This window comes from Xenopus laevis, chromosome 5S (genome assembly GCF_017654675.1).
Source record: "Xenopus laevis strain J_2021 chromosome 5S, Xenopus_laevis_v10.1, whole genome shotgun sequence".
Classification (NCBI taxonomy): Eukaryota; Metazoa; Chordata; class Amphibia; order Anura; family Pipidae; genus Xenopus; species Xenopus laevis.
In genome coordinates, this window is record NC_054380.1 from 82,776,497 (window position 1) to 82,801,911 (window position 25,415).

General features: G+C 35.9%; 1 protein-coding gene across 4 annotated transcripts in view; it reads right to left on the bottom strand.

Moving 5' to 3' along the window:
• Nucleotides 1-24,990, bottom strand: part of LOC121394257 (muscular LMNA-interacting protein-like) — a 131,846-nt gene extending 106,856 nt beyond the window's left edge. For 3 of the 4 annotated variants that reach the window (XM_041564727.1, XM_041564726.1, XM_041564725.1), the window contains exon 1: nucleotides 24,823-24,990. In XM_041564727.1, coding sequence (XP_041420661.1) covers nucleotides 24,823-24,885 — 63 coding nt within the window. In that variant the 5' untranslated portion in view covers nucleotides 24,886-24,990. The remainder of the gene's footprint in view (nucleotides 1-24,822) is intronic. The other variant, XM_041564728.1, reaches the window with a different exon arrangement.
• Between the last annotated feature and the right edge of the window lie 425 nt (nucleotides 24,991-25,415).

Below are 25,415 nucleotides of genomic sequence, written 5' to 3' on the forward strand. Positions count from 1 at the left end.
TTAGCTGTAATATTGGTGTGGAGGCAGTCATCCCAGTGCATTGTGCCTGATTCTGAGCTTTGAGAAGGAGCCAGTACTACAGGATGGAACTATTTCGAGGCAGCTAATGAATCTCCCCTTCTCATTGTACTTCAATACGACCCAGGTTGTGGTATTTCTCCTGCTTGGGTACTATTCTCATGTCCATTACTAGGTAGGGCTAGGGAGCACTTGTTGCAATGCAAAGATTTCTGACTGCATTTTTATCTCTACAATGCTCAAATGTTCTCCAGCCTTCGGGAAACCTGCTTTGTGGAAGGGTAAGGGGGGCTGGGATATGATAAACCATTGCCTCTTATTGTATTTAATGTATTTGGGCCTAAAGTTCTTAGTGTATTAAATGTATACAGAGCTATGTCCCCACTGCTTCTCACTGTATTTAATGATTATTAATATTTGGAGGTAGTATAGGCAGTTTTGCCTGTTCACCCACTTGCTAAAATTAGGACAGTAGCAGCAGTGTTATTAGCCCTTGGAGGCAGTACAGGCAGCTGAATCATTTAGCAGAGGTGTCAGGTAGCTGCTATCTGGTTAGCTGCCCATTGTTCTGTTGAAAGGCAGCTAATTGGCTGCTGGGGGGGAAGGAGGGGGTGATATCATTCCATCTAGCAGTGCAGCAGTAAAGTGTGACTGCAGTTTATTAGAGAACAAATCACATGCTTTGGGGAACCTGGGAAACTAACAAAATATCTTGCCCCATGACAAAATTAAAAATTCAATTTTAATAAATCTGTTGTGTTTTGAAAAAACTGTTCTCCCTTGATACAGATTGCTGGCACTCATGACTGCTGCTGTCTCAATTGCCGACTGCTTCTGGTGCTGATCACCAGCACTGGGGAACCAGTTCACATGCAGCAAGCAGGTGGAATACCACCTATAGAATTTTGCCACCCTAGGTCTGGGGCTTTGTGGTCTGGCCACAAATTTTGGCTTGTGAATGGGGAGCTGCATCATATAGTAACTATAAACCACTCATACCCAACACATGTTTTGCCTGTCACCTCTTTTTCCACAGGCCAAACAGAAAAGATAAGGTTGATGATGAAGATTGATGATGAAGGTATTTTTACCCTTCAGAGACGTTTAAAAACATATTTTCAAGATCTTTAAGTGTGTCAATAAACTATGTTGTGGCAAACTTAAGAGATCTCAACACTAGGCCCCTTTCCACAATAAACAGTGGTAAAAAGGCCCTGATTAGAATGAACTCTGTATTAGCTCATGTTGTATGGTTAATGTTACATGACAAAAGAGTAAGTACTTCATACCCCGCAATGAACTAGCACTCTCACATTATATGTAATCAGGGCTGTGTGACCTTCCATTAACCAATCTTTATACTAACGGATGTGTTTCATTAAAACGAATAATGCCTCCTATGTCTCGCTGTTAATGGTAGTTCTTTGTGCTTTGGTCCTTTCTTTATTAACATGAGCTTATGGGGGTGCTGGCAAGGGTTAACTACTGAATATAACATCACTATGTTATTGTTATGTTCCCATTACTCCTTAACTTGCAGTTCTTTGCAATATCTCATGACTTCAAGTAAGTATGTTACTTTGTTCATTGTATTGCTATTATTAATAAAATACACATACTAGAATTGCTGTCTTTACATTGTTTAAGCTATTCTTATTATACAATGTTATTACTTCTAGCTCACCTTACTTGGCTATGCTTATACTGTAAGTTTATTGCATTTTTCATTACCTTTTTGTAGTATTAGGTTATCTGTTGTTTTTGTCTGTGGATGTTGGACATCTCAGAATTTTGACAGCATTTCAGTAGTATTCCTTTCAAATATTGTTTGAGAGCCTCATGCTTTTTTCACTTTGATAAACACTGGGAATAGAGCGGAAACATAAGTCTCTTGCCAATTAATTGTCCTCCCTGGCACCATAAGTCCTGTGGTATCCGTGGGATATTTCTATTTCTACATAAGACTGGACTATACCCAAGCAAGCTTTATTTAGTACATGTGAATGCCTACATGTATTGACTAAACAAAATAAGAATATATTATTTTCTCAAGACTTCTGAAGCTCTCTGTGGTTTATTAACCCTTTCTCAATAGCAAAAAAACCCCTGCTTAACACAACCCTATTCTTTATTTCATCACTGCGCTATGACCTCAATATAATCATTTGTTTTAAATTATAGTTATTGAATTCCTAGTTGTTTTGTTTGTCTGTAGAGCACTGTGCATTCTAAAGGCCCAATAAATATACATAAAACTGTACTATTCCTTGCAATATCCTAACCTCCCAGGGTAGTTACATATTTTAATCTTAATTTGAGCCATTACATCCAGGAATAAAGGGCCAGCTCTATTTATAAAATATATAAAAGCAATTTGTATTTTATCATTTATGTTCTTTACACTACTACATTTTATAGCTGTAATTTCACTGAAGTGACGTACAGTAGCTACAGTTCATTATAACTTAAAATCATGTACTGTGCATTCTAACTGAGAATTTGCTACATGCAGGAAGTGATGCCAGCTGCTAGGCATATTTGTGAGAAATGATTGCCATTTCAGTGCATTTTTAAAACTATTGTTGTGTGTTACAGCATGGCTAGATGGATACTTTTTAAAGGCTGTTCCATAAAAAAAAGATATGGGGCCCTGGGTGGTGCAGGGTGCAAGGAGCCTTGTACAATGAAATAGAGAAGACGCTTATTGAAGTGTTGGGTGCAAGCTGCTGGTTCCCCTGCCGAGGACCAACATATAACTCCAAAGAACACACGTTGCAGCACTCTGAATCCTGTGACAGTGGTTTATTGTGCCAACAAACTAGGCAACGTTTTGGGCTAGCACCCTTTCTCAAGCCTCTTGAGAAGAAAAGAGAAGGGGGTACTGGTGAGTGCAGGGTGCAAGGAACCTTGTACTTACCACCTTCTCTATGGCTGGTTATTAAGGCAGGGCTTTCTTGTGTTTGCTGGAACTGTGCTCTGCACATTGTGTCAGATTTTTTATTTAGTGCAAGGTGCAGCACACAGGTATGCCCTTAAACTGTGGAGCAAAATATATGTTTAAAGTTCAAAGAGAAGAAAGAAAAAGGAGGCTAAGGAAACATGGAAGGACCAGGTACCATACCTCTGTCTCCACCTGCTTGGCTTCAGTAGGATGTGTATTGCTAAGTCATTGGTTTGCACACTAACCCTTCCACTGCATAAAAGCTAACAAATAAGCGCTAAACAACTCATGTATCGGTGCATAGCAGTATTATACTTTGAGGAGTGAAACTATAAAAAAAATACCCTATTTAGTATATATAGTCACTGTATCAGATATTGGGGTCTAAACATCTTGTTTAAATATGCCATACAGATATGATGTATATAAAACAATTACTGTGTTATCATTACCATAAAATAATGCAAATCGTAGAAACAAACTTAAAATGCTCATTTAGCAGTTACATGAATATTATGCTCTGCTAATTATGCTTTGTGCAGCAGAAGTGTTGCTTGCCAGCAATCTGTCAGTGTGAATTACATTACTGTACAGATCTCTACATTGCATTCTTGCAAGAGCAGGTTTGCTCAAGCATTAGGAAAATCTGCAGTCTAAAGAAGACAAGATGTACTTTCGTGTAGAAAGATGTAGCTTACAGTTGTTTTGATGAGAGTAAATATAGCATGTAAATGAAACCGACTAGTATGATGGTAAAGGTTAGTTTACCAAGTGCCGTCTGAAGATCAGACGTTTCTGAAACTTTTTCACCAGGCGTCACAAATAGGGGGCAGAAACACACGCTCAGATTCGGGTAGATTAGTCTTCTCTGTAACAAAAAACCGCCTCCCGCTGGCTAGAATGTTAATTGCCGGCGGGATAGAACTCTGAGCACTTCATTTTCCGAATTTGTCTGAAGTTGTCTCATGAGGAAACTTGGACGACTTCGGAAAATGAAGCACTCTGAGTGCCACCCTGCCGGTGATTTACATTCTAGCTGGCGGGAAGGCAGTTCCAGGCGACTAATCTTGCCCAATATGAGCGTGTGTCTCTGCAACTAGTCAATACTATAGTTACAGTCCAGGATTAACGTGTCAGCAAGTACAGTACCTGTATTAGTGTTATAAACCTTATTACACAATGCACAACTAGCACAAAATAATAGCCATTTTTAACATTAAAAGCAAAATAGTGTACCTAGGGCCATATATGTTAAGGGAACAGTAAGACCAAAAAATGAAAGTGTACTAAAGTATTGGTAATATAATGTACTGAAGAACAGGCACAGAATACACAGCAGATAACAGCTAAGCTCTGTAGTATACAATGGGATTCTACAGAACTTGTGTTTCCTGTGCTTGAATGGCTGCCTCCATGGCTATATAGAAGCTTGTTTATATAAACTATAGTTGTGTTTCTGAAGCAAACACATTGGTTTTGCCAGTGCTGGGCAACACTATATTATATTGCCTTTCCTTTAAAACACTTTCTTTTTTTGGTGTTACTGTTTATGAGCTATGTGAAGAACATACAAAGGTTTCACCAAAATTGCATGAGAATGGTCACATAGCTTTAGAAACACTGCTCTTAGGATCTAATAATGTAATATTTAAATACTGGAGAATGTCAGGAATCATGATCATTGTATGGTCTTCCTCATTAAATACTGTTTATTAATGGAATCAACAGACACATCAATGATGATTTTTAAGCAGGACTGCTTTGATAGGGACACAAGAAACATTATATACAGTAGATATGTTACACTACCTCCCACCACTTCCAATGCAATTCAATACTGGGAGTGTAGTCAGGAGGCAATCTATACAAGATTAGGACAGAATCATACCATAAATATAATTTTATTAAACACGTATAAAAATAGCTAGATCTGTCATTTAAAATAAACATATCATCAGCTAAAGTGGGACAATTTAATCATCTATTCACCCCATGAAGCCAGTATGAAAGCCTGTGATAAAAAGATTGGGACACAGACTTGACACTGAAGTACTAACATTGCCTGTGTCCAAACATTTGCCTCCAGCTGGAGCTGATAACACATTAGTGAGTAAAAAATTGCCCCCAAAATAATATAGAAATAATGTATGTATGTAGAAGTATGTATGTAGGCCCCAGTAAAAAATTCTTTGATAGGGACCAGAGCTGATCTGAACATGCAAAGCTTTAGGAATTCCAGACACATGCAAATATTTAGAGATTTGAAAAGTGCAAACAGATGACCCCATTGATGATGTCCTCAAGGGATAACTCCATTGTACAATATTTTTCAGCTATATTATTTTTCTGTGTGGGGTAAAAGGCAAATCAGATCATGACTGAAGGAGTCCTAAAATTACCACTGGGCATGTTGCTTTGTATTTTGTTCTGCAGAGGATCAGGGCAAAACAATAATTATAAGTTGCTGCACAAGCTATGAGACAGCTGTCACCTCTGCAAAATTAGTAAATGAGCCATAAATATTGTTATATTTGCCTTACAGCTAGAAGCTATGTTAGCAGATACATTATATTTAATAGAACAATAAAACTAAGTCATTCCAAAAACTATTCATGTTTTAGTAAACTTTAGCATAACTAATTTTATGTTAGATTTCTAGTAAAAAAAAAGCTTGTGCCTTCAAACTACATTTCACGCATGCAGTGATCAAGATATAAGAAACAAATATTTATTTATTTATTTAGTTAGCATTCACACCATTTTCAGTAGTTCTTGCTTTAAATTAGGGATGCACCGAATCCAGGAATCAGCCTTTTTCAGCAGGATTTGGCTGAATCCTTCTGCCCGGCCGAATCGAATCCGAATCCTAATTAGCATATTAGGGATGGGGAGGGAAATCGTGTGAGTTTTTAATCACAAAACAAGGAAGTAAAAAATGTTTTTCCCTTCCCGCCCCAAATTTGCATATGCAAATTAGGATTTGGTTCGGTATTAAGCGGAATTCAGGGGTTCAGCAAATCCAAAATAGTTGATTCGTGCATCCCTACTTTAAATTTGTGTCATGACTGAAGGAGTCCTAAATTTACCACTGGGCATGTTGGTTTGTATTTTGTTCTGCAGAGGGTCAGGGCAAAACAATAATTATCAATTGTTCTACAAGCTATGAGACAGCTGTCACCTCTGACTGTTATTTTGCAACAGCCGACTCTCATGAGCTCCTGATCCTTTAACAACTCATAAATGGTACTGCATTTTCTTTTCCCATTCACAAACAGCATTAATAAGCATTGGTGTACTATATACCTAGTAGGCAGTATTAAACCATATTTTTGCCCACCAGGCAGATTTTGAAATCTGACATGGAGCTAGACATATTGTCAGTTTCCCAGCTGCCCCCAGTCATGTGACTTGTGCTCTGATAAACTTCAGTCATTCTTTACTGCTGTACTGCAAGTTGGAGTGATATCACCCCTCCCTCCAACCCCTCACCAGCCTAACAACAGAACACATCCAACTTGATGTACAGTATATATATATGGCAAAGTATATGGCAAATTAGTTATGCTTTGTGATCTGCTGCTTTATTATCAAGAATACTTTCTTGCTCCTTGCTTTTCAGGAAAGACAGACTGCTTTCCTTTTCACTTCATTTATTTGGACCAGTTTCCCATGCACTATTTTTCATTTAATCAGATAACTTCTACTGAGAGCTGGATTATTTAATATATCTACAGCAATATGCAGCGGTGGACTAAAAATGACAGCAGAGCAAATTAGAGTATTTTTCTTCTTTCCACCTGGCCAAAGTATATCCTGACACTTCTAAAGTAACTAGACTTTTGCATGACCTATTAAAGATTCTTACAGTAATCATGTATGTTGTTTTTGTCATATTCATTTCTTTCCCAAACTCCTACCATTGTAATGCAACAATCATAGTGACAGATATGGCAATTCATTCCCTGTCAAATAATAGGAGAGGATGCAATTTTAAGATAACAAACACTACACCCCCTATAGGCACATTTCCTATAAGAATGTAGTAGGTGAAATTACATTAGGCCAAGGTCACAATAATAGAATTTAACAATTTTTCCTTAGGAAACTATGGGGCCTATTTATCCTATTCTTTATCTTAACATTTGTTTTTTTATTTCTCTAAAACTCTAAAATTTCAAGATTTTTTAAGCGTAAAAACCACAATTACTCGAATACAAAACTTAGGCAAGAAAAAGAAGTTGAGGTCCTATAGAAGCTGTACTGATCTAATTGAACCTTTTTTTCAGCCATTCAGCCTTTTAGAGATTTTTTTGTTGCTATTAATTGTCATGACATGACATTCATGGTTTTCGAAAAATATTGTTTAATTGTGGTTTCAAAAAACTATTTGCAACTCTATTGCCTATATTGTACAACAATATCAAAGACTAAACTATGTTTAAATATACCAAAATAAGTTCTGTCTGCAAAGCGTTCTGTTTTCTCATTGTGCTATTAACAAAGGATTAACAAAGAAAAGGCCATAACAGTTGAAAAATGTACAGTTTCCATTGAAGAATGATTTTATCTAATGTTAAAAGAAATCCTTGTCCTTTATGTCCTTTCTTCATTGTAGAGATCTATTTTTCTTTTTATCAAGTGGCTGAATAAAACTGAGCTTTTATTTATTTTCAAGTGTTTCATAACTCTCTTTTTGGTGTATTATATAAGCATTATGACCCTGATGTATTATATTAGCATTAGAACTCTCTTCCTGTTGTATTATCTCTTTTGTTTTGGTCCCACAAATCACATTTTACATAGTGAAATCATCACATAATTGAAAAAAGAGTTATACTTGCATTTCAGTTCATGGATGCAATTTACTGGGATGACATAAATTAAAGAAGAACGAAAGCTTAACTAAAGAAGTAGGCTAAAAATGTTGTACATTATGTAAACATATGTAAAGATATGTGCTTCTGAAGATGCCCCTGTAGCTCCCCAATTTCTTTTCTGTTGATTAAACCAGTAAAACTAGCATCAGAATTGAATCGGCCTTCAGCTTCTATTACAGGCACACCTCATTTTCTGCTTGATAACTTGTGACAACCCCTAAGCTTAGCTTCTCAACAGCTGCTCAGAGCCCACTGAGCATGTCAGAGTCACAGACACTTTCCAAGATGGTGACGCCCTGTGACAAATTTGAAGTCCTGGATCATTGCTGCTATTGAGAAGCTGAAACTTTAGGCTGGTGCAATAAGTTCAGTATATAAAATACAGCATTTTAGCCCTATTCATTCATTTAAAAATGTCAAAGATCAGCCTTGCAATTGAACCCATACAAAAATGGATTTTGCAATGCAATGTTGATGTATAAGTTTCCATTAAACATCTGATATATCTCTATGACCAAGTAAAATTTTGATCTGGGTGGTGTAATTTATTTCTGTCCAGTCCTATAATTTGTCAGTGATGTTAACTGGATCAAGCAGCAGACATAGTCATAAGCCAATATCCCTCTAGACTTTTTTTGTTGAATTGACATCTGAGGTTGCTCTACATGTCCACACCCTGACCTGTTGAAACCCATGACCATTATATTGAAATGCCTATCTGTCTATGCTCATTCCTTGCATGACCTGCTCATTCCTTCTTGAGCACACCATTGTTCAAAATTAATTGACCAGTGAATGCATTATAGTTGTTTGCAGTAGAACCTTGCCATTTCCAAAAGCCTTTTAAACTCCCACATTGCATTCCTAATCAAAACCTGACCTGCATCTACTTCACTATGAATGCACTGCTAGCTAATAAACAATTATTATGAACTTGCCGGTTATTTCACATTTTCATACATTTGGGGAGGCTGTAAATACATTTAATCAGATTAATGAAATTCAATTCTGATTTGATTGGGTAGAACCTAAATAAAAGGGTACAGCTCACAGGTGCAGTTTTGCTGGTGTACTGTACAAGAAATATTTTAGGAAAGGCAATGGATAAATAAAGCAAAATAACACTGTATAGGAAGTAAAAATGACCAATTAGTGATACCAGTGATCACTTTCAAACCTAAAATATGTACATTAGCAAAGAAGATCTATAAAAGCTATGGGGTTGTTGTTATGTTAATATAAACGCTATACAGGCTATAGGCTATATACTGAAGTGGACTTAATTAATAGTTATATTGAAAGATAACAGAATGTTGATATTGGTTGAATCCCCTTTTCTGGAATCACAGATATTTCATTTTGACTCAATCTTTGTTTTAATAAATTCGAGTGATCTTTATGGACTGATTGGAAGAGCTGTGAATAGGCTAACTTAGAAGACTGTTTTTCAGGAAATTTCCAGATCAAATTGTTTGAATGCAGAGGATGGTATGAGCCAGCCCAGAGTGGTTAATGACCTTGCATCAAGCATAACTAATACAAGAAAGATGAGGAACACAGGAGGAGATCACTTTTGAAACAGTTTGAAACACTCACCACGTAGATTAGGTGGTCCAGGTATACTGAGCCTGGACAAGGGGTATCCAGGCACTCAAAGATTTCACAAGGGATGCAAAAAAATCAGTATTGAAAAAAAAGTGTATTGAAAAGACATTAAAAGATCAATATCTTCATTGTCCACTGGAGATATTGATCCTTTAATGTAAGTTTCAATAAACACTTCTTTATAACAAATCGTTTGCAGTTCTTGTGGAATCTTTGAGTGCCTTGATGCCCCTTGTGTTTAAATTCAAGCAGACCCTGTTTGCTGCCGGCAGTAGATGAGCAGTAACATCCACAGATTATACATTACAGAATTAATTTAGTCCTATTTATAAGGCCTATTTTTTGTATCTAATGTGTTTGTTAGCTATTCAAAATTACCACTTGGAGCATTATTATTGCAACCTTTCTTCGACATTTTGTTATTTTCAAATACAGTACATCATTTAAGGATCTATGTAGCAATCACTTCTCACAGAATGAAAGCCAGGGGCTAAATAACTAGTCATTGGAGACAGATGGGTATTTGCTGCATTATGTGTCACTTAACCTTTATATGCCACATTAAAGTTTCCTCTGCCAACAAAAGTAAATAACTTAGAGTGCAGATTGCTTAAAGGGTCACTATAAAGTCTGATTCCTTTGTTCAGCACATGGCTGTGCTGAATGAACACAAAGAGCACAACATTTAGCAGCAGAAAATTTAGATTGCTTAATCTCTTTTTCACTCAGTTGCCTCAATTGTTCATTAACAAGCTGGGAAATTATTATATGTATTAATGTATTAATTATACTATTGATTGCATCTGTTTCTACTTCATAGTAGCAAGCCTGTATGGTATAGAACTGCAAACATTTAAGCATTACGTGGGTGCTGCCTTAGAAAAGTGTATGCACAGTCCAAAGCAAAATGCACTCCTAGGAATTGAGAAAACATTTCAATAAACTTTTATTACAGTAAAAGTGTCAGTCCTGCACAAGAGACATTTCTCAAGAAATAAAAAAGACTCAGAGGTCTACTAAACAGCACCAACATCCAGCAATTAGATTTTACCAGTTTTCAACACTATCCCGACTGTCAGGAAAAAAGTTTAACCTAAATTTTGTAGGAATCCTGCACAACAGAAATAAATATATGGGTAATTTACAACTGCAAATAAAGTGTGCAAAGTGCAATATTGGACATACCATGTTTCTACTTATGATGCAGCATTCTATCCATAATCCCAGCAAAATTGTGAATTGCATCAGCTGCAATCTAAATATCTAAATGAGCACAATTGCTCATATTGTGTCTAGTACTGATGGGCGAATCTGTGGCGTTTCGCTTCCCTGAAAATTTCTTGAATTTACCGCAGAATTCACGAAAAAAAGATTCTCAAAAATCATTGAAGTCGGTGAGCGTCAAAATAATTTTGATGCGACTATTTTGTCCAAATGCATTAAAGTCAATGGGCGTACGAATAATTTTGACGTGCAACAAGTTTATGTGCGAGACAATTCTGCTGTGCAACATTTTTTTTTGCCGTGTCCATTTTTTTGCTGACTAATTTTCACAGCAGTTTTGTGAATTTAGTTGCTGGCGGTGAAACGTGGAAATTCACCGCAAATCCATGCCTGTCGAATTTATTTGCCCATCACTGGTGTCTAGCATTTTTATAGTTTTTTTTGCATCATTTCCAGAATCCAAGTTTAAAATGGCATTTGCATCCAATTCACAGTCACAAAGGGGTGATGCATTTACCACTATTCTTCACAAACAGTACAATGTCTGCCTGCCATCATTTCTATTGCTCACCGGTTTAATTTCCGGCGTTTAGCGTGTGAGTAACATGTGCACCCTATTCTTCTGCCACAACCGAACTGCAGGGATTGACAACACACGCTGAGGAAAACCTGGAGCTAGCACCAGGTATGGAGGGGATGGTAGCTCTACGGTTCCCCTAAGTCAATAGGAGCAGCAGCACTCACTTCACTGGCTGGTTCGACTGGACAATAGTGATTTGCCAAACTGCCATGAAAATTCAGTGCTGGGTGTCAATTTAATGCACGACCATTGACTTTAATGCAATTGGACAAAATAGGCATGCACCAAATTGTCGCTAACGTCGGTTTTGACGCCCGCGAATTGACACCGGAATCAAAAGTCTACATTTTTCGACGTTTCGCATATTTCGTGGGAAGTTTGCTAATTTTCCGGCGAAGTGAAACGGGAAAAAGTCACCCATCACTACTGGACAACACTGAGGTCAGCTATGCAGAAGTATGAGGAGTGCATTTTTTTGAAAGACCTTCATTGAAAGTTTTACGTGCAACCTACATGTCTTTGCAAGGAAAGAACCTGGCAGCTTCTTTCCTGCTGTCAGAGAAACATCAACTGTGTAACAAGGCAATGAAGCACTATTCAGAGTTTTATAACTCATATACAAGTTTATTTTGATGTGTATATTATACAGGTATGGGATCAGTTATCCGGAAACCCTTTATCCAGACACTACAAATTACGGAAAGGCCATTTCCCATAGACTCCATTATAAGCAATCAAAATGTTTAAAAAGGAATGATTTCCTTTTTCTCTGTAATAATAAAACTTCTGTACTTGATCCAAACGAATATATAATTAATCTTTATTGGAAGCAACCCAGCACATAGGGCTTATTTAATGTTTACATGATTTAGTAGTAGAGGGCCGGTTCACTAAATTCGAGTGAAGGATTCGAAGTAAAAAAACTTCGAATTTCGAAGGATTTTTTGGCTACTTCGACCATCGAATGGGCTACTTCGACCTTCGACTACGACCTTCGACTTCGAATCGAAGGATTCGAACAAAAAATCGTTCGACTATTCGACCATTCGATAGTCGAAGTACTGTCTCTTTAAAAAAAACTTCGACCCCCTAGTTCGGCAGATAAAAGCTACCGAAGTCAATGTTAGCCTATGGGGAAGGTCCCCATAGGCTTGCCTAAGTTTTTTTTGATCGAAGGATATTCCTTCGATCGTTGGATTTAAATCCTTCGAATCGTTCGATTCGAAGGATTTAATCGTTCGATCGAAGGAATAATCCTTCGATCGTACGATCGCAGAATTTGCGCTAAATCCTTCGACTTCGAATATCGAAGTCGAAGGATTTCAATTCCTAGTCGAATATCGAGGGTTAATTAACCCTCGATATTCGACCCTTGATGAATCGGCCCCTTAAGGTAGGGCAATTCAAGTTATGGAAAGATCTGTTAGGCGGAAAAACCCAGGTCCTGAGCATTCTGGATAACAGGTCCCATACCTGTATAATGATATTTCATCACATAATGCTTGTAAGAGAATTTTCACTCTTTAAACTGCTTTGAGGTTGTACTTTTGTGCTGTTTGTCAGATAAAAATGTCTTTTTCTTAATAAATACTTTTGGAACATGTTTAAATTTAGCATCTAGGAAAGATGAAATGTCACCTGTTATTTGAAATGTATTTGGCATTTGTAAATGCTGTGGTTTAAATACCAATATTTTGATGAGGAGATAGATAATAGAATTTAATTTTTACCTGAAGCAAGAAAATCTTTTTGGATTGTTCTGTTATGACAAAGTGTCTAACCAAGCTCAATGTTCTCTTTTGCCACCTTGCTAAATCGGCACAATGGAAATAACAATATTTTTATGTCTTAATGCAGAATTGCACAGTTCAATAAATATGCAAAACGTTTTTTATTGCACTATTTCCTATTAATTATTTCCATATTAACTTTTTGACACAATAATATTTCAGAAAAATATTCTTATATGTTGTTGTTGGAAATGTCAAAACTTTAAACCAATACTCCTCTTGGAAATCCCAGCATAGTAATTGACTATATGCTCCATGTTAAAATAAACTATGCCATAAAAATAGAGCACAGCATTTGAAGTGGGTCCTCAGGTAAATACATATATATCATATGCCCATACATGGCCTGGTCATAAGACCTGGGAAAATTGCTAAATCATTGTTTATTATCTGTAGCTGGTGTTGTGAAGTTATTAGTTGGTATTGGGTATCATATTGCTTTAAATCATTATATGGGTTTAATGGAGAGTTCCAAGGAGTACTGCAAAAACTGACATAAGAGTCAGTCTGTGTAGCATTTAATTAAGTAAAAGTCTCCTTTATGGTGTATCCAATCAGCTGTGTCTACATTCAAGGGCCCTTTCCCATTCCTGTACTGGACTCCCCCACAGCCTTTTCATCACAAGAGTGACTTTCTCAAGACCTCTTGATATTAATTTTATTAACTTCCATGTTTCCATTTTCATGTACAAGTCACAAATCATTAGTTATATAGTAAAATGTTTAACAGAAATAGATTCCTTCATGTCAATATGAAGACAGATCTCTGCAAAGTGATTTAAACAAATCTGTGTATTCAATGGATTTTTAGTGATTGCAGTGTAAATTTATCTGGAAGGTCCAACTTCTAGTGAGTCAGTATTGTGGCTTAACATACACCATGGAGACAAAAGAACGAGACAAAGTTGGGGTCATATTTACCATAGCTCGTATTTTTCTTATTTTTATTAATACGAATTTGCCATAACTCCTAACCACGATCTGGGTTAATTTACTGACAATTCAGATTGAAAATTGTCAGTGCTGGAAAAATCTCAACAAAATTGTCCTACAATTCGAATTTTGCAACTTTTTCAGTTGTCACCCGGAGAACTTCATCAAATTGTGACCTGAAAAACGTGAATGAAAACCAGTGTCAAACAGCCCAAATTATTGAGAATCATGAAGGCAAAAAAGATCCAAATGTTAAAGAGACAACCTTCCATTGACTTTTACATGATTTCTAAAGGTTTTAGCTTGAGAATTTTTGTATTTTTGTATTCAGATTTTTAGCAGCTTCACAGCATAATAAATCTCAAAAAATCAGAATATTTTTTTTTCTTTTTTTCCTCTTTAAAACTTGTCCAGAAAAATTTGAGACATCATAAACAGGCCCCTCGGCGTAAAGTCTTAACCCCCCACACACAGATGGATTTGGTTGTAAAGGCCTATGACAATTCTGACAGAGTTACAGGCTCAGAATCTGAGATTGAGGAGACTTTGGAGCAGACTTATTACAAAAAAAAAAAATTTTAGTGCTTTTATTTCAAGCAACTTCTCCCTGAACTTATTTACAAAGGTTTGAACCAGTATAAAACAATGGCTGAAAATCTGGCTTTCACACGGTGTAAAATAAATCAAATCTTGATAAATTCACCATTTGTTTTACACAGCATTTTACACACTTTTTTTTTTGGCGATTTTCATTTTCTACAGCATAATAAATAGGCCCCTTTGTGTACAACTGTTACCTTGATGCTTCTCTAGTTGCAGGTAGTGGTGAGTAAATATTTCCTGTTTTACAAAACAGATTAAAGTCAATGGGGGTTTTGGGTTTTACAAAGAGGAATGGAGGAAAATGTGTACAGATGTGAAAAGCTGGTAGAGACATACTGACACAGATTCAAGGATGGAATTTCTACCAAAGGAACTAAATGCTCTGATTTCATATTTTATGACAATAAAACATGAAACTCTTCAAGGGGGTGAATACATCCTTTTAGCATTCAGGTGCAAATAGGGATGGGCGAATTTTCTCGCCTTGTTTCGCCACGGAAATGACGCCCATAGACTTGTATGGCATTGTGCGACAAAAAAAAAGACGCACGTCAAAAAAATATTCGGCACACAACAAAAAAATTTTGTCGCTCATAGACTTTAGTGGGCGTCAGCGACATTTCGTCGGCGGCAAATTTTTGGCGAAACAAAATGGGTCAAATTCACCCATCCCTGGGTGCAAACATTCAGAATATGTGAAATGTGTAAATACATAACTCATACTACTTTATGCTGTACGGTCCATAGCTAAATAGCTTGCCTGCACTATATTCTCACACTAGGCATAAATTAAAACAATAAATATCCAATGTTATCCAGCTTAAGTAACACAGAATAAGCAACAAAATAGTTTACATGACAAGCATAACTCTTCCCTCCCATTTCCACTATCTTTGACTCCATGGTCCCTTTGATCTAGATATGTAGTTATTTATAGACAGTGAATATTAGTTAAACAACAGTGTGGCTTAGAATGCCAAAATGTCAAAATCTTTCTACCCTCTTTTTTTCTGTATCATCACATCCAATCTGGCATTCTTTGCAGAGTCTTAAATCTTTTTTAGCATCTTGCCTAGAAATGGGCTTCCTACTGGTGGAGACTTTGTTCATGGCCTTGAACAAGATGCACAATGATCAGATTAGCTTCTCTGCATGCAAAGCCTGTATTTTTACTTACTACACTGCCAAGTATAGGAACCTTAAACATTTGTAGCATAGTGGGAAGGATCTTATAGTATAGCAGTGCAGATAATATTACAGAGATAAAAGCACCTTAACCACAGTGTTATTCTGCCTCCCCTTTTTTCTCCCCTTGTTCTCTTTAACCAGGGGGAAGAATTTACAAGAAATGGAGCAGTCTAATGGATTTACCTTCTTGTTGCACTGGTCTTTATTTTTTCCAACCAGTTTTTTTTTATCTCACCATTGCACACAATCTAGTCATGCTTTGTTTATAACATCAATTTATTTTGTATGCATTCTAGCACTTTAAAGATGATTCATATACTGTGTTTGTTTGTCTACAAAACACAAATCAAGAAACAGGTAAACAAATGAAATTTATAACGTATGGCACTGTTCACTTAACTTGTTCAATTTATTATTCAGCTGACAATATCTCAGGTATTACTGAGCTCCCTTTCAAGTAAAATTCAGCTGTACAAACAATTCTCATGTAACGATTGTTACACAGACGGTTTCTTGTAACAGGATTCTGACTTTGCATTAATTAGCTTTGTCAACTGGAATGACAAAAAACACTGTATTGATTATTTCATGGACAGAAGCTTTTATCTTTTTGTAAACAAGAGTGTACTCATTAATGGATAAGTCAGAGAGTCGCTGAAGTATTCTTAAAAGAGAACAAATAGGTCTTTTTTCTTTGAGGAATTGACCTTTTGATAACTGGGATTTGGTTTTATAACTTTTATTTTCTGAATCTCCTTCCACAGGAGCACTGGAGACATGCTCATTAAATTAAACATATTTTTTTTTGTTTCCTAAATGGAAAATGTTCTGGAAAGTAACTGGGTTATTTAATTATGCTGGTGTAATGAATGCAAATGCACAGAGCTATTTATTTGTATCTCTATTTTTTGAATACTTTGTAACAAGTAGTTTACAGAAGTACGTCCACATATTGTTTACAAATCTAACCAAAGCCAAAATTTTGTATTTTCTGGATCAAAAGCAATGCTGCCATATAAATGTATTTATTCATCTACTCACAACTTTAACTCTTTAAAGGGCTGTTGGGGTAATAGCACTAGTTGTGTTCTTCACTTGGTACCCTCCAGCTAGCTGATAAGCAGCCGCAATGGCCTCTCATGGTTGCCATTGGGTGGTATGAGCAATTTTCAGAATGAATACTGGTTCACAGGTGCTTTTCAGTCAGTTGAAATGCATTGTATAGTATGTGTGCATCAGCTTTAGGTGTGATACCTAAATGTCAACATTATAGGTGAACTGTCATTATCATCATATTTCAGTACAATATTTATGGATTTTTCAGAGCGTCACTTTGTCTCTCCTTTGGCGCTGCATATCTTTTTAAAAATGTAACTTCTCTGGGGTACTATACTGGGTGTGCACCACCACTATCTTTCTATAGCTTCCAGGTATTCCTTAGTTAGGATTGGGCTGGGTGCATGCATTTCCTAGAATTGCAATACTGTGCATGCTCTCACTCCAAGTCTATGCAAGGAATACCTTGGAGCTAAAGAAATTACATAGGGATTAACTTTTTGCTCAAGAGCAAACAAATTGCTAGTAAATTGGCACAACCAATGATTTCAAATCCTTATCCTTATTCCTTATCATTAAGACAATTTGATTTGTTTACCCAGAATTTCTCAGGTTATTTTTGCTGTTTCCTGCAAGGAAGGATTAGAGACAGTTACATTTACAGTGCCAGAATATAAATAAGAAACACAAAATAAGTAAATTTGCAGCACAGATCTGCAGCTTAGCCTTGTTCTCACTCCATATAAGTCGAGTCAAGTCCGATTTAATGTCATCTCATCTGCAAAAACATATACAGTGGGACACAATTTCTAAATTTTCCAGGCCCAAACTATACAACACATATTATATTATACATTATAAAACACATACTGCAACAAAGACAAGATAGCAATACACAGAGCAAAAAATCAATGTGCAAAAATCAAACCTGCATTTTCAGTTTCCAATTCTTCAGTATACCAAAATTTCACAAATTCACAACATTCATGTTATTTTATTTTTTTATATCTTGTGCAATAGACCCAGTCTATAAATTATTACTGTGCATAAATTGTATTTGTAAATAAGCAAATTCCTATTCATATTTCATTTCGATTTTGCCTTCTACCCACAAAAAGCTGTATTAACAAATTTCCAAAATGATTAAGTGCACACCGGGAACCTTTGAAAATATTAAGAAATTATTACATTTATTAAATCCATTTAAAAACAAGCCGATGTTTCAGTCTCCCTCTAAGACCTTTGTGGTCTTGATAATGGTACATATAGGGGCCCATTCACTAAGTTCGAGTGAAGGAATAGAGGAATGATTTTTGAATGTTTTTTTTTTGGCAACTTCGACCATCAAATTGGCTACTTCGACCTTCGAAACGAACGATTCGAACTAAAAATCGTTCAACTATTCAACCATTCGATAGTCGAAGTACTGTCTCTTTAAGAAAAAACTTCGACCCCCTAGTTCACCACCTAAAAGCTACCGAAGTCAATGTTAGCCTATGGGGAAGGTCCCCATAGGCTTTCCAAGTTTTTTCTGATCGAAGGATAAGCCTTCGATCGATGGATTAAAATCCTTCGGATTGTTCGATTCGAAGGATTTAATCGTTCGATCGAACGATTATTCCTTCGATCGTTCAATCAAATGAATTTCGCAAAATCCTTCGACTTCGATATTCGAAGTCGAAGGATTTAAATTCGCCAGTCGAATATCGAGGGTTAATTAACCCTCGATATTCGACACTTAATACATCTGCCCCATAGTAAGGATAAGCGTCATCATGGCTCAAACGGTATACATTATAAGTAATTCTTGTGTGGGACAACATACTATTTCATTCAATATGAATTATATATATATATATGGCAAATATCTCTTGTCTTATTGATTTTTAATAATGCATGGTGTGAGCTATTATAGTACAATTGGCGTATCCTGGAGAATTATTCTCTTTGTATACCAAGAGGTCCCTTGGAAGCACTGCCCAGCATATGTTGTTTTTTATCAGGTAGTGCTGTAATGTAGCTCTCCCATCTTTCAAAGAATTTCTTTCTGCATAGAGGCAGAATTCAATCAATTCAATCCATATTAAACATATGAGCCAATTTTGACATTGAGAGAAATGGATGGAGGTTGCGGTTTGATCAGGTTTGAGTCCTGAATAGTTTTTTTTGCACTACAGCCGAGATTATAATTAATAGCCTTTTACTACCTTTAGTCAATTTGGATGGAAGTCATGTTGTGAGGCCTAAAGTAGCCTATTCTGGGGATATTGATGTATAATTTAGGAGATTTGCATTAGAAAAATCTCTTAACTCATATCTGCGCCCTCTTGGTTGCATTTTGGGTAGTTGCTGTGTTGCCATATTTTTAATTTGTATAATTTTAGAAGGGAGTAGAACAGTGAAAAATTTTAAAAAACATTTCTATATAAGAAGACATTTGAAGCCTCTTCAATTTGCCACAGAAGGGGAAAAATTCCTACCTGACTCCAAGATGGCAGTCGGTCAAGTTTCTGGATCAACTTGTTAAACATTAAGGGGGTTATGTATCAAAAATTTCTATCAGAAATTTTTCAGATTTTTTAAATAAAAAAAAGTCAGACCAAACTAGAATTCACAATTTGACCTTATTTATTATTTAAAATGCACAAATTAATCGGTTCAGAGAAAAATACAAAAAATTGTAAGAAAAATCCTATTGTACCTTTTTTTCATGTTTTTCCCCAAATCGTATGATTTATTTCAGGTTTTTGCCCAAAAAGCCCAAAATGATCTTATTTTCAGGCTAAACCCAGTGCAGAAAACTAACTTTAATTAGAATAGGGACTTCTCCTACTGACTTATATACAACCTCAGCAGGTCTGAGATGGCGGATTTTTGGATTCAGGGGATATTAAATATTTAAAAATTTTAGGTTTTTTTTCCACTAAAAATTCAGATTCAATTTTTCAAGTTTTTAGCATTCAAGACTTTAATAAATAGCCCCCAAAATGTTGCCATATACTGGAAAGATAAAAATGGATTCAGTTATAGGTATATTCTGGGGACGTTTTATATCACATCATGTCTTGGGAAAAATAACTAAGCAAGCAAATCGCTTAGGGCAGTAATGGCAGACGACAGTAACATGAGAATGAATGTCTTTTGAGCTGTGGGAACTTTTTTCTTGATCTTAAACTACTCCAATATCTTATATCATCTTGTTTATTCACTGGGGAAAAGGACTCTGAAAGCATGAATTATAGATAATGAACAGTTGCCGTTATGTTATGGACAGTGATGTTTTGAGGATCATGTCACTTGTTAAACATGTATTTTCAATTCTTTTACAAATTCCCCCGAGGGGCCTCAGTAGAGAAGACTAAACACAATTTTGCTTGTTGTTGTGCAGTAATGATATAGTCACAGCACACAACTGTTACAGCAAACTTACTGTCTCTCTATGACACTTCTCTGTGAAACTTTTCTATTAAATTCTGCATATGATCTTATCCCAAATGCCCCCTGTGGCCTGAGGTGTGTTTCTCATTTAACCTCTCCCTTTGTATTGTAATATACCTGTACCTCCCGTAGTGGTCTGTATTTATATCTAAAATGAATGTCATATACTTTGACGCCCATTTACTATTGGTCGAATATCGAGGGTTAATTAACCCTCGATATTCGACCCTCGAAGTAAAATCCTTTCGACTTCGAATATCAAAGTCGAAGGATTTACCGCAAATGATTCGATCGAACGATTCGAAGGATTTTAATCCATCGATCGAAGGATTTTCCTTTGATCAAAAAAAAGCTTAGAGAGCTTATGGGGACCTTCCCCATAGGCTATCATTCGAATCCTTCACTCGAGCTTAGTAAATGTGCCCCAAAATGTCTAGAAACAATAAAACAAATGTTTGGGACGATTTGCTTTGTTCTAAAACATATTCGCATTTCTTGCCTGAGCTATTTTTCTGCTGGAAGGATTTGCAACACATGAAGCTATATAAATAAATGATGATGATGATGAAGAAGAAACAGAGACAGAAAAGAGTTTAAAGTATAAAGATGAATGCAGTTGTCAACTGATAGAACATACATTTTCAATGACAGCTTATTTTAGCACAGCGAATTAACATGCCCTTTATGTTTTCCTATTTTTTATTTTGACCCACCAAAGAAAAACTGGCATTGAACTACATAATTAAAGCTTTGCTAAAATGGTAATCAGTGCTTTCAATGTTAAAATGTGTCATTTCAGATAAGGTTTACTTGCATGTTATTTCTCTTTACGAAAACCATATTTTTTCAGAGCAATATATGTCATCATAGATGATACTGTAAAACCTGTTAGCAAATACCTACCAGTGTAATTAAATACAGAATGGAACGGAATGTGCAAACTACAGTACCTTTAAAGCGTCTGATGCATTTTAAAAAAATGGCAAACATGCCCTTGCCTCTAGCTGTTGTCATATATAGAACTGTTTAACTCAAAACTTTATAGCATGCTGGTCTTTGTTGTCCCAACACCACCCATATAAAACAAGCAGATAGATTATGTCACCTTGAACATACCAATGTTAAAAACTAATTTAGCCACCACTTCGCACACTCCAATAGCGTTTCATAAGTTTTATTTTTAATATAAATGTTTCATTTTGTATTGGAGAAATACTGTTTGAGCAAGTATGCACGTATAATGCCATGATGGAAATGTTTGACTAAAATCCCTGTCAAAATCACGCAATGGAGTTCTGAGACCTACATAACAGCACTTAGCAAGGAGAGGATCAAGGGCTTTAGTTAGCAACTTAAATGAAAAGGTGTAGGGTGTCAGACTCTGCTTCCAGAAGATAAATCCAGGAGAGGTACAATTTTTAACTAAACATAAGCTTACTTTGATGTAGTTGCCCTTTGTACAGTATTTACCGATACAACAAATCCTGGCCCTTTTTCTGGTAAAGTGCAAAAGCAAAAATCAATAAGATATTAACACAGCAAGAAAGCTACTATAAATTGAGTCCTATGCAAATGAATTTAATGGCAGGAAAAAAGGAACCCTGAATAGACTGTCCGCCAGTTAAAATGCAAGACGTGCACTCACTTCAGTTTGTTTTTGTTTACAGTTGCTATTATCACTTTACGGCAATAAAAAGTGACACATGCACAAATGCCAATGAGTGTTTTGTAAAAAAAAAATAATGCCATATCACTGTAGTATAATGTAAAATAAAAATACTGCTAACCCAGGGACAGATCTATTACACACAAACTTATTGTTGGTAAATGAACTGAAGCACAACACAATGATGGGGAAAATCTGAAGTTCAAAGGACCACATCCATGCAGTTTAATGGAATAAAGCAGAAAAATTTGTATTTTGCTTGGGTCTAATGACAGGTCTAGACAATAGACATTTTATCTAAGCATTCTGCATTTTTCAGTTTTTATAAAAGAGATGTAACAACTTAACCTGTTTTGTTTTTAAACTATTATATAACATTGCCACTTTATTATAATTGTATCTATGTATTTAATTATTTGTTCTACTGAAAGTATAGGCACATTTTAGCTGTTTCCATTGTGTATATGTGATGGATATGTGAGTCACATATTAGTTCTTTATTCTCTAAATTGTTTATTAATAAATAATAAAGTGCAAACTCTAATAATCTAGAAATGACTACCAAAATTATTTTAAAATGTATTAGTCACTCATACCTTTCGTACAGCTATTTTTTTCTGTAAACAACACACAGAATGATAGTCATTCCTAAGTTATGAGTTTCGGAATGGGTATCAGTTTGCGGTCTGGTAATTTGACACTGGAGGATTTGCAGCTAATTACAGACATAGCAAAGTAAATGCAGCTACATCGCCACTTCAGTTCAAAATGACATGGCATAATTTCCAAGAGAGAAGTGCACATAGAAGATATGGACTGAAATCGCACATGACTAAAATCAATAGAAAGACTCAATAGATCAATAAGTGATGCACAAGAACAAATGCAGCTTTTAGCTACTGTATATAGTCCACTGAGCATGAAACTAAATTAGTTTGTGTAGGATCTGGAGGAGAATTGGAATCTTTTCTTAATACCCACTAACATACAGATCAAAGAATTAAAGAAAGGGAAGATATACCGCCCCATTTTTAAAATGAGATCATTTGAGTGGATTATGTAGAAAATGTGCATAAACACTTCCAGAAATAAATATAAATACCTGATTCCACAGATTTATGCAACCTGTCCCTTACCTTATTCCACTGTGGAGTGATGGCTTCTGAGACTTGAAGTCCCACGGCTTTCCATAAAGGATGGTGCACAGATTTTCTCAAAAGCAGAGGGATATTTGAAAATATTTAGTGCAATTTAATCCGATTTCTGCCAAATTGCACGCACAGTAGCATTTATTTTTGGGAATCTGTGTATCTTTACTTTATATCTTAGGGGCCGATTCACTAACTTCGAGTGAAGGATTCGAAGGTAAAAAACTTCGAATTTCTATGTTTTTTTTGGGCTACTTCGACCATCGAATGGGCTACTTCGACTTCGACCTTCGACTACGACTACGACTTCGAAATCGAAGGATTCGTAGTAAAAATCGTTCGACTATTCGACCATTCGATAGTCGAAGTACTGTCTCTTTAAAAAAAACTTCGACCCCCTAGTTCGCCATCTCGGGGCTTGGCAACTTTTTTTGATCGAAGGATATTCCTTTGTTCGTTCGATCGAACTATCTGCACTAAATCCTTCGACTTCGATATTCGAAGTCGAAGGATTTTATCTCCTAGCCGAATATCGAGGGTTAATTAACCCTCGATATTCGACCCATAGTGAATCGGCCCCTTAATGATGGCAGAATTCTTGGAAACAACTCTGCATTGTGGACAAAAATACATGGGGGCTGCACTTGAAATTGCACTATGTTCCCCTCATTTGCATACCTACATGTGCCTTGTGAGTCTAAGGGGGTTGGGAAATGGTTCATACAAGTACCCTTTCTTCCTTTCAGTCTGTGGAGACTGGATGCCTGTCTAAAAAAGATTATATTTCTAGAAGAGGATGCTTATGCACTTTTTCTACAACCGAATATTAAATAAAAGATTAAACGATCATTTTTTCATAAACTGAAAATGAGACAAAATGCACTTTGATACAGGAAATAAAATATGTTATGTAAAGATACTGGTGTGTGAACTTGGTATGACGCCAGTGTTGCGACCTTGCAAAAGTCATTTTATGTTTCTGTGTTGCAGACATCATAAGTCTAGGATATAGATAAAACAATTTGATTGATAGATAGATACTTTTAGAAGTACTTTAATTGGAATATCACTATTTCTTGGGGATATTCAGTTAGTTAATCCTTGGCCGTCTCACTAAGGAATGCCTAAGAAATCATTACGCTGTGTTCTTTCATAGAAAAAAGCAAACTGACTTGCACTGTGATTTGGGCCTAGAATTTTGAGCAGCCCTGTCAAAAACAAGCTGCCATTTATGAATATATATCTTACATTTGCTGTAAACATTTTACAGTTAATTTCATTTTCATGGACAAATAGTTTACTGACATGTTTTGTCCCGTCAAAAACATCCTTGTTATCTTTAAAAATACGAGTCTCAATGGTTGAACGTCTTTTTATCATGCATGAAGACAAGAAAACTGGTTCTGGTTAATTATGCTTCTTTCTGGTTCCCACTTTGCCATATAACTGGTCTATAATTGTTTACATCCTATTTACATTTTATTTAATTCATAAAAACATTAAAATGCCAAATACAAGCCTAAGTAAGTAAAATGTAATACACAAAGCATTATAATGGCATGACTCCAGTACGACATATACATTTCATTATTTCAGTATAAATTTTCTGGATTAGTCACACTGTTCAAGCCACTTTGTTGGTAAACGTATAAAGTCAAGGTCACTGACATAAAACTAAAAACATGTTTCATGAAGCCAAACAGCTGTTTCGCTTGACTCTAGTATCTGAATAAAGGAAAGTGATGTCTCTCTTACCATAATCTTCTTTCTTAAAGTCTTGTTTGAGGGGATTTCTGTTTTATGTCTTTCTAAATCCATAAACCAGAGACAGATCCTTGGTAAATTAATACCATCTTCTGACTAGCTGGAAACCACAGTTCCCTTCAGTCTACGGCAATACACTCTCAGTCTGCCCTACAGATAACTTCTCGTTAACTCAACTTTCCATTTATAGGTCTCCTAAACTCGCAAATAGTCTTCCCTGGAGAAAGCAAGCAGCTGGCTTCAGATAACAATTCCTGTAGCTCCAAGCTGGCTATTAATGCTGTATTTCCATTTGCAGGGAAAGAATATATTATGTTATACTGTGTATACAATAACCAATGCCACCGTACCTTACTGTCTGAATGAAAAAACTGTAGGATACATTTTTAAAATACAAAATCTAATATTGTCTATAACAGAAGTTTGTTTTAACCCTATTTAGTCCTGAAAGTAAAAACTTATATACAGAAATTCTCAGCGGGAAGATCTTTGCATGTTTTAGATTTTAAAACAAGGTAAAGGACTTCTAAAACAATGACTCAAAAATGGCATAGACTTGCACAAGAAAATGTTTTCATAAAAAG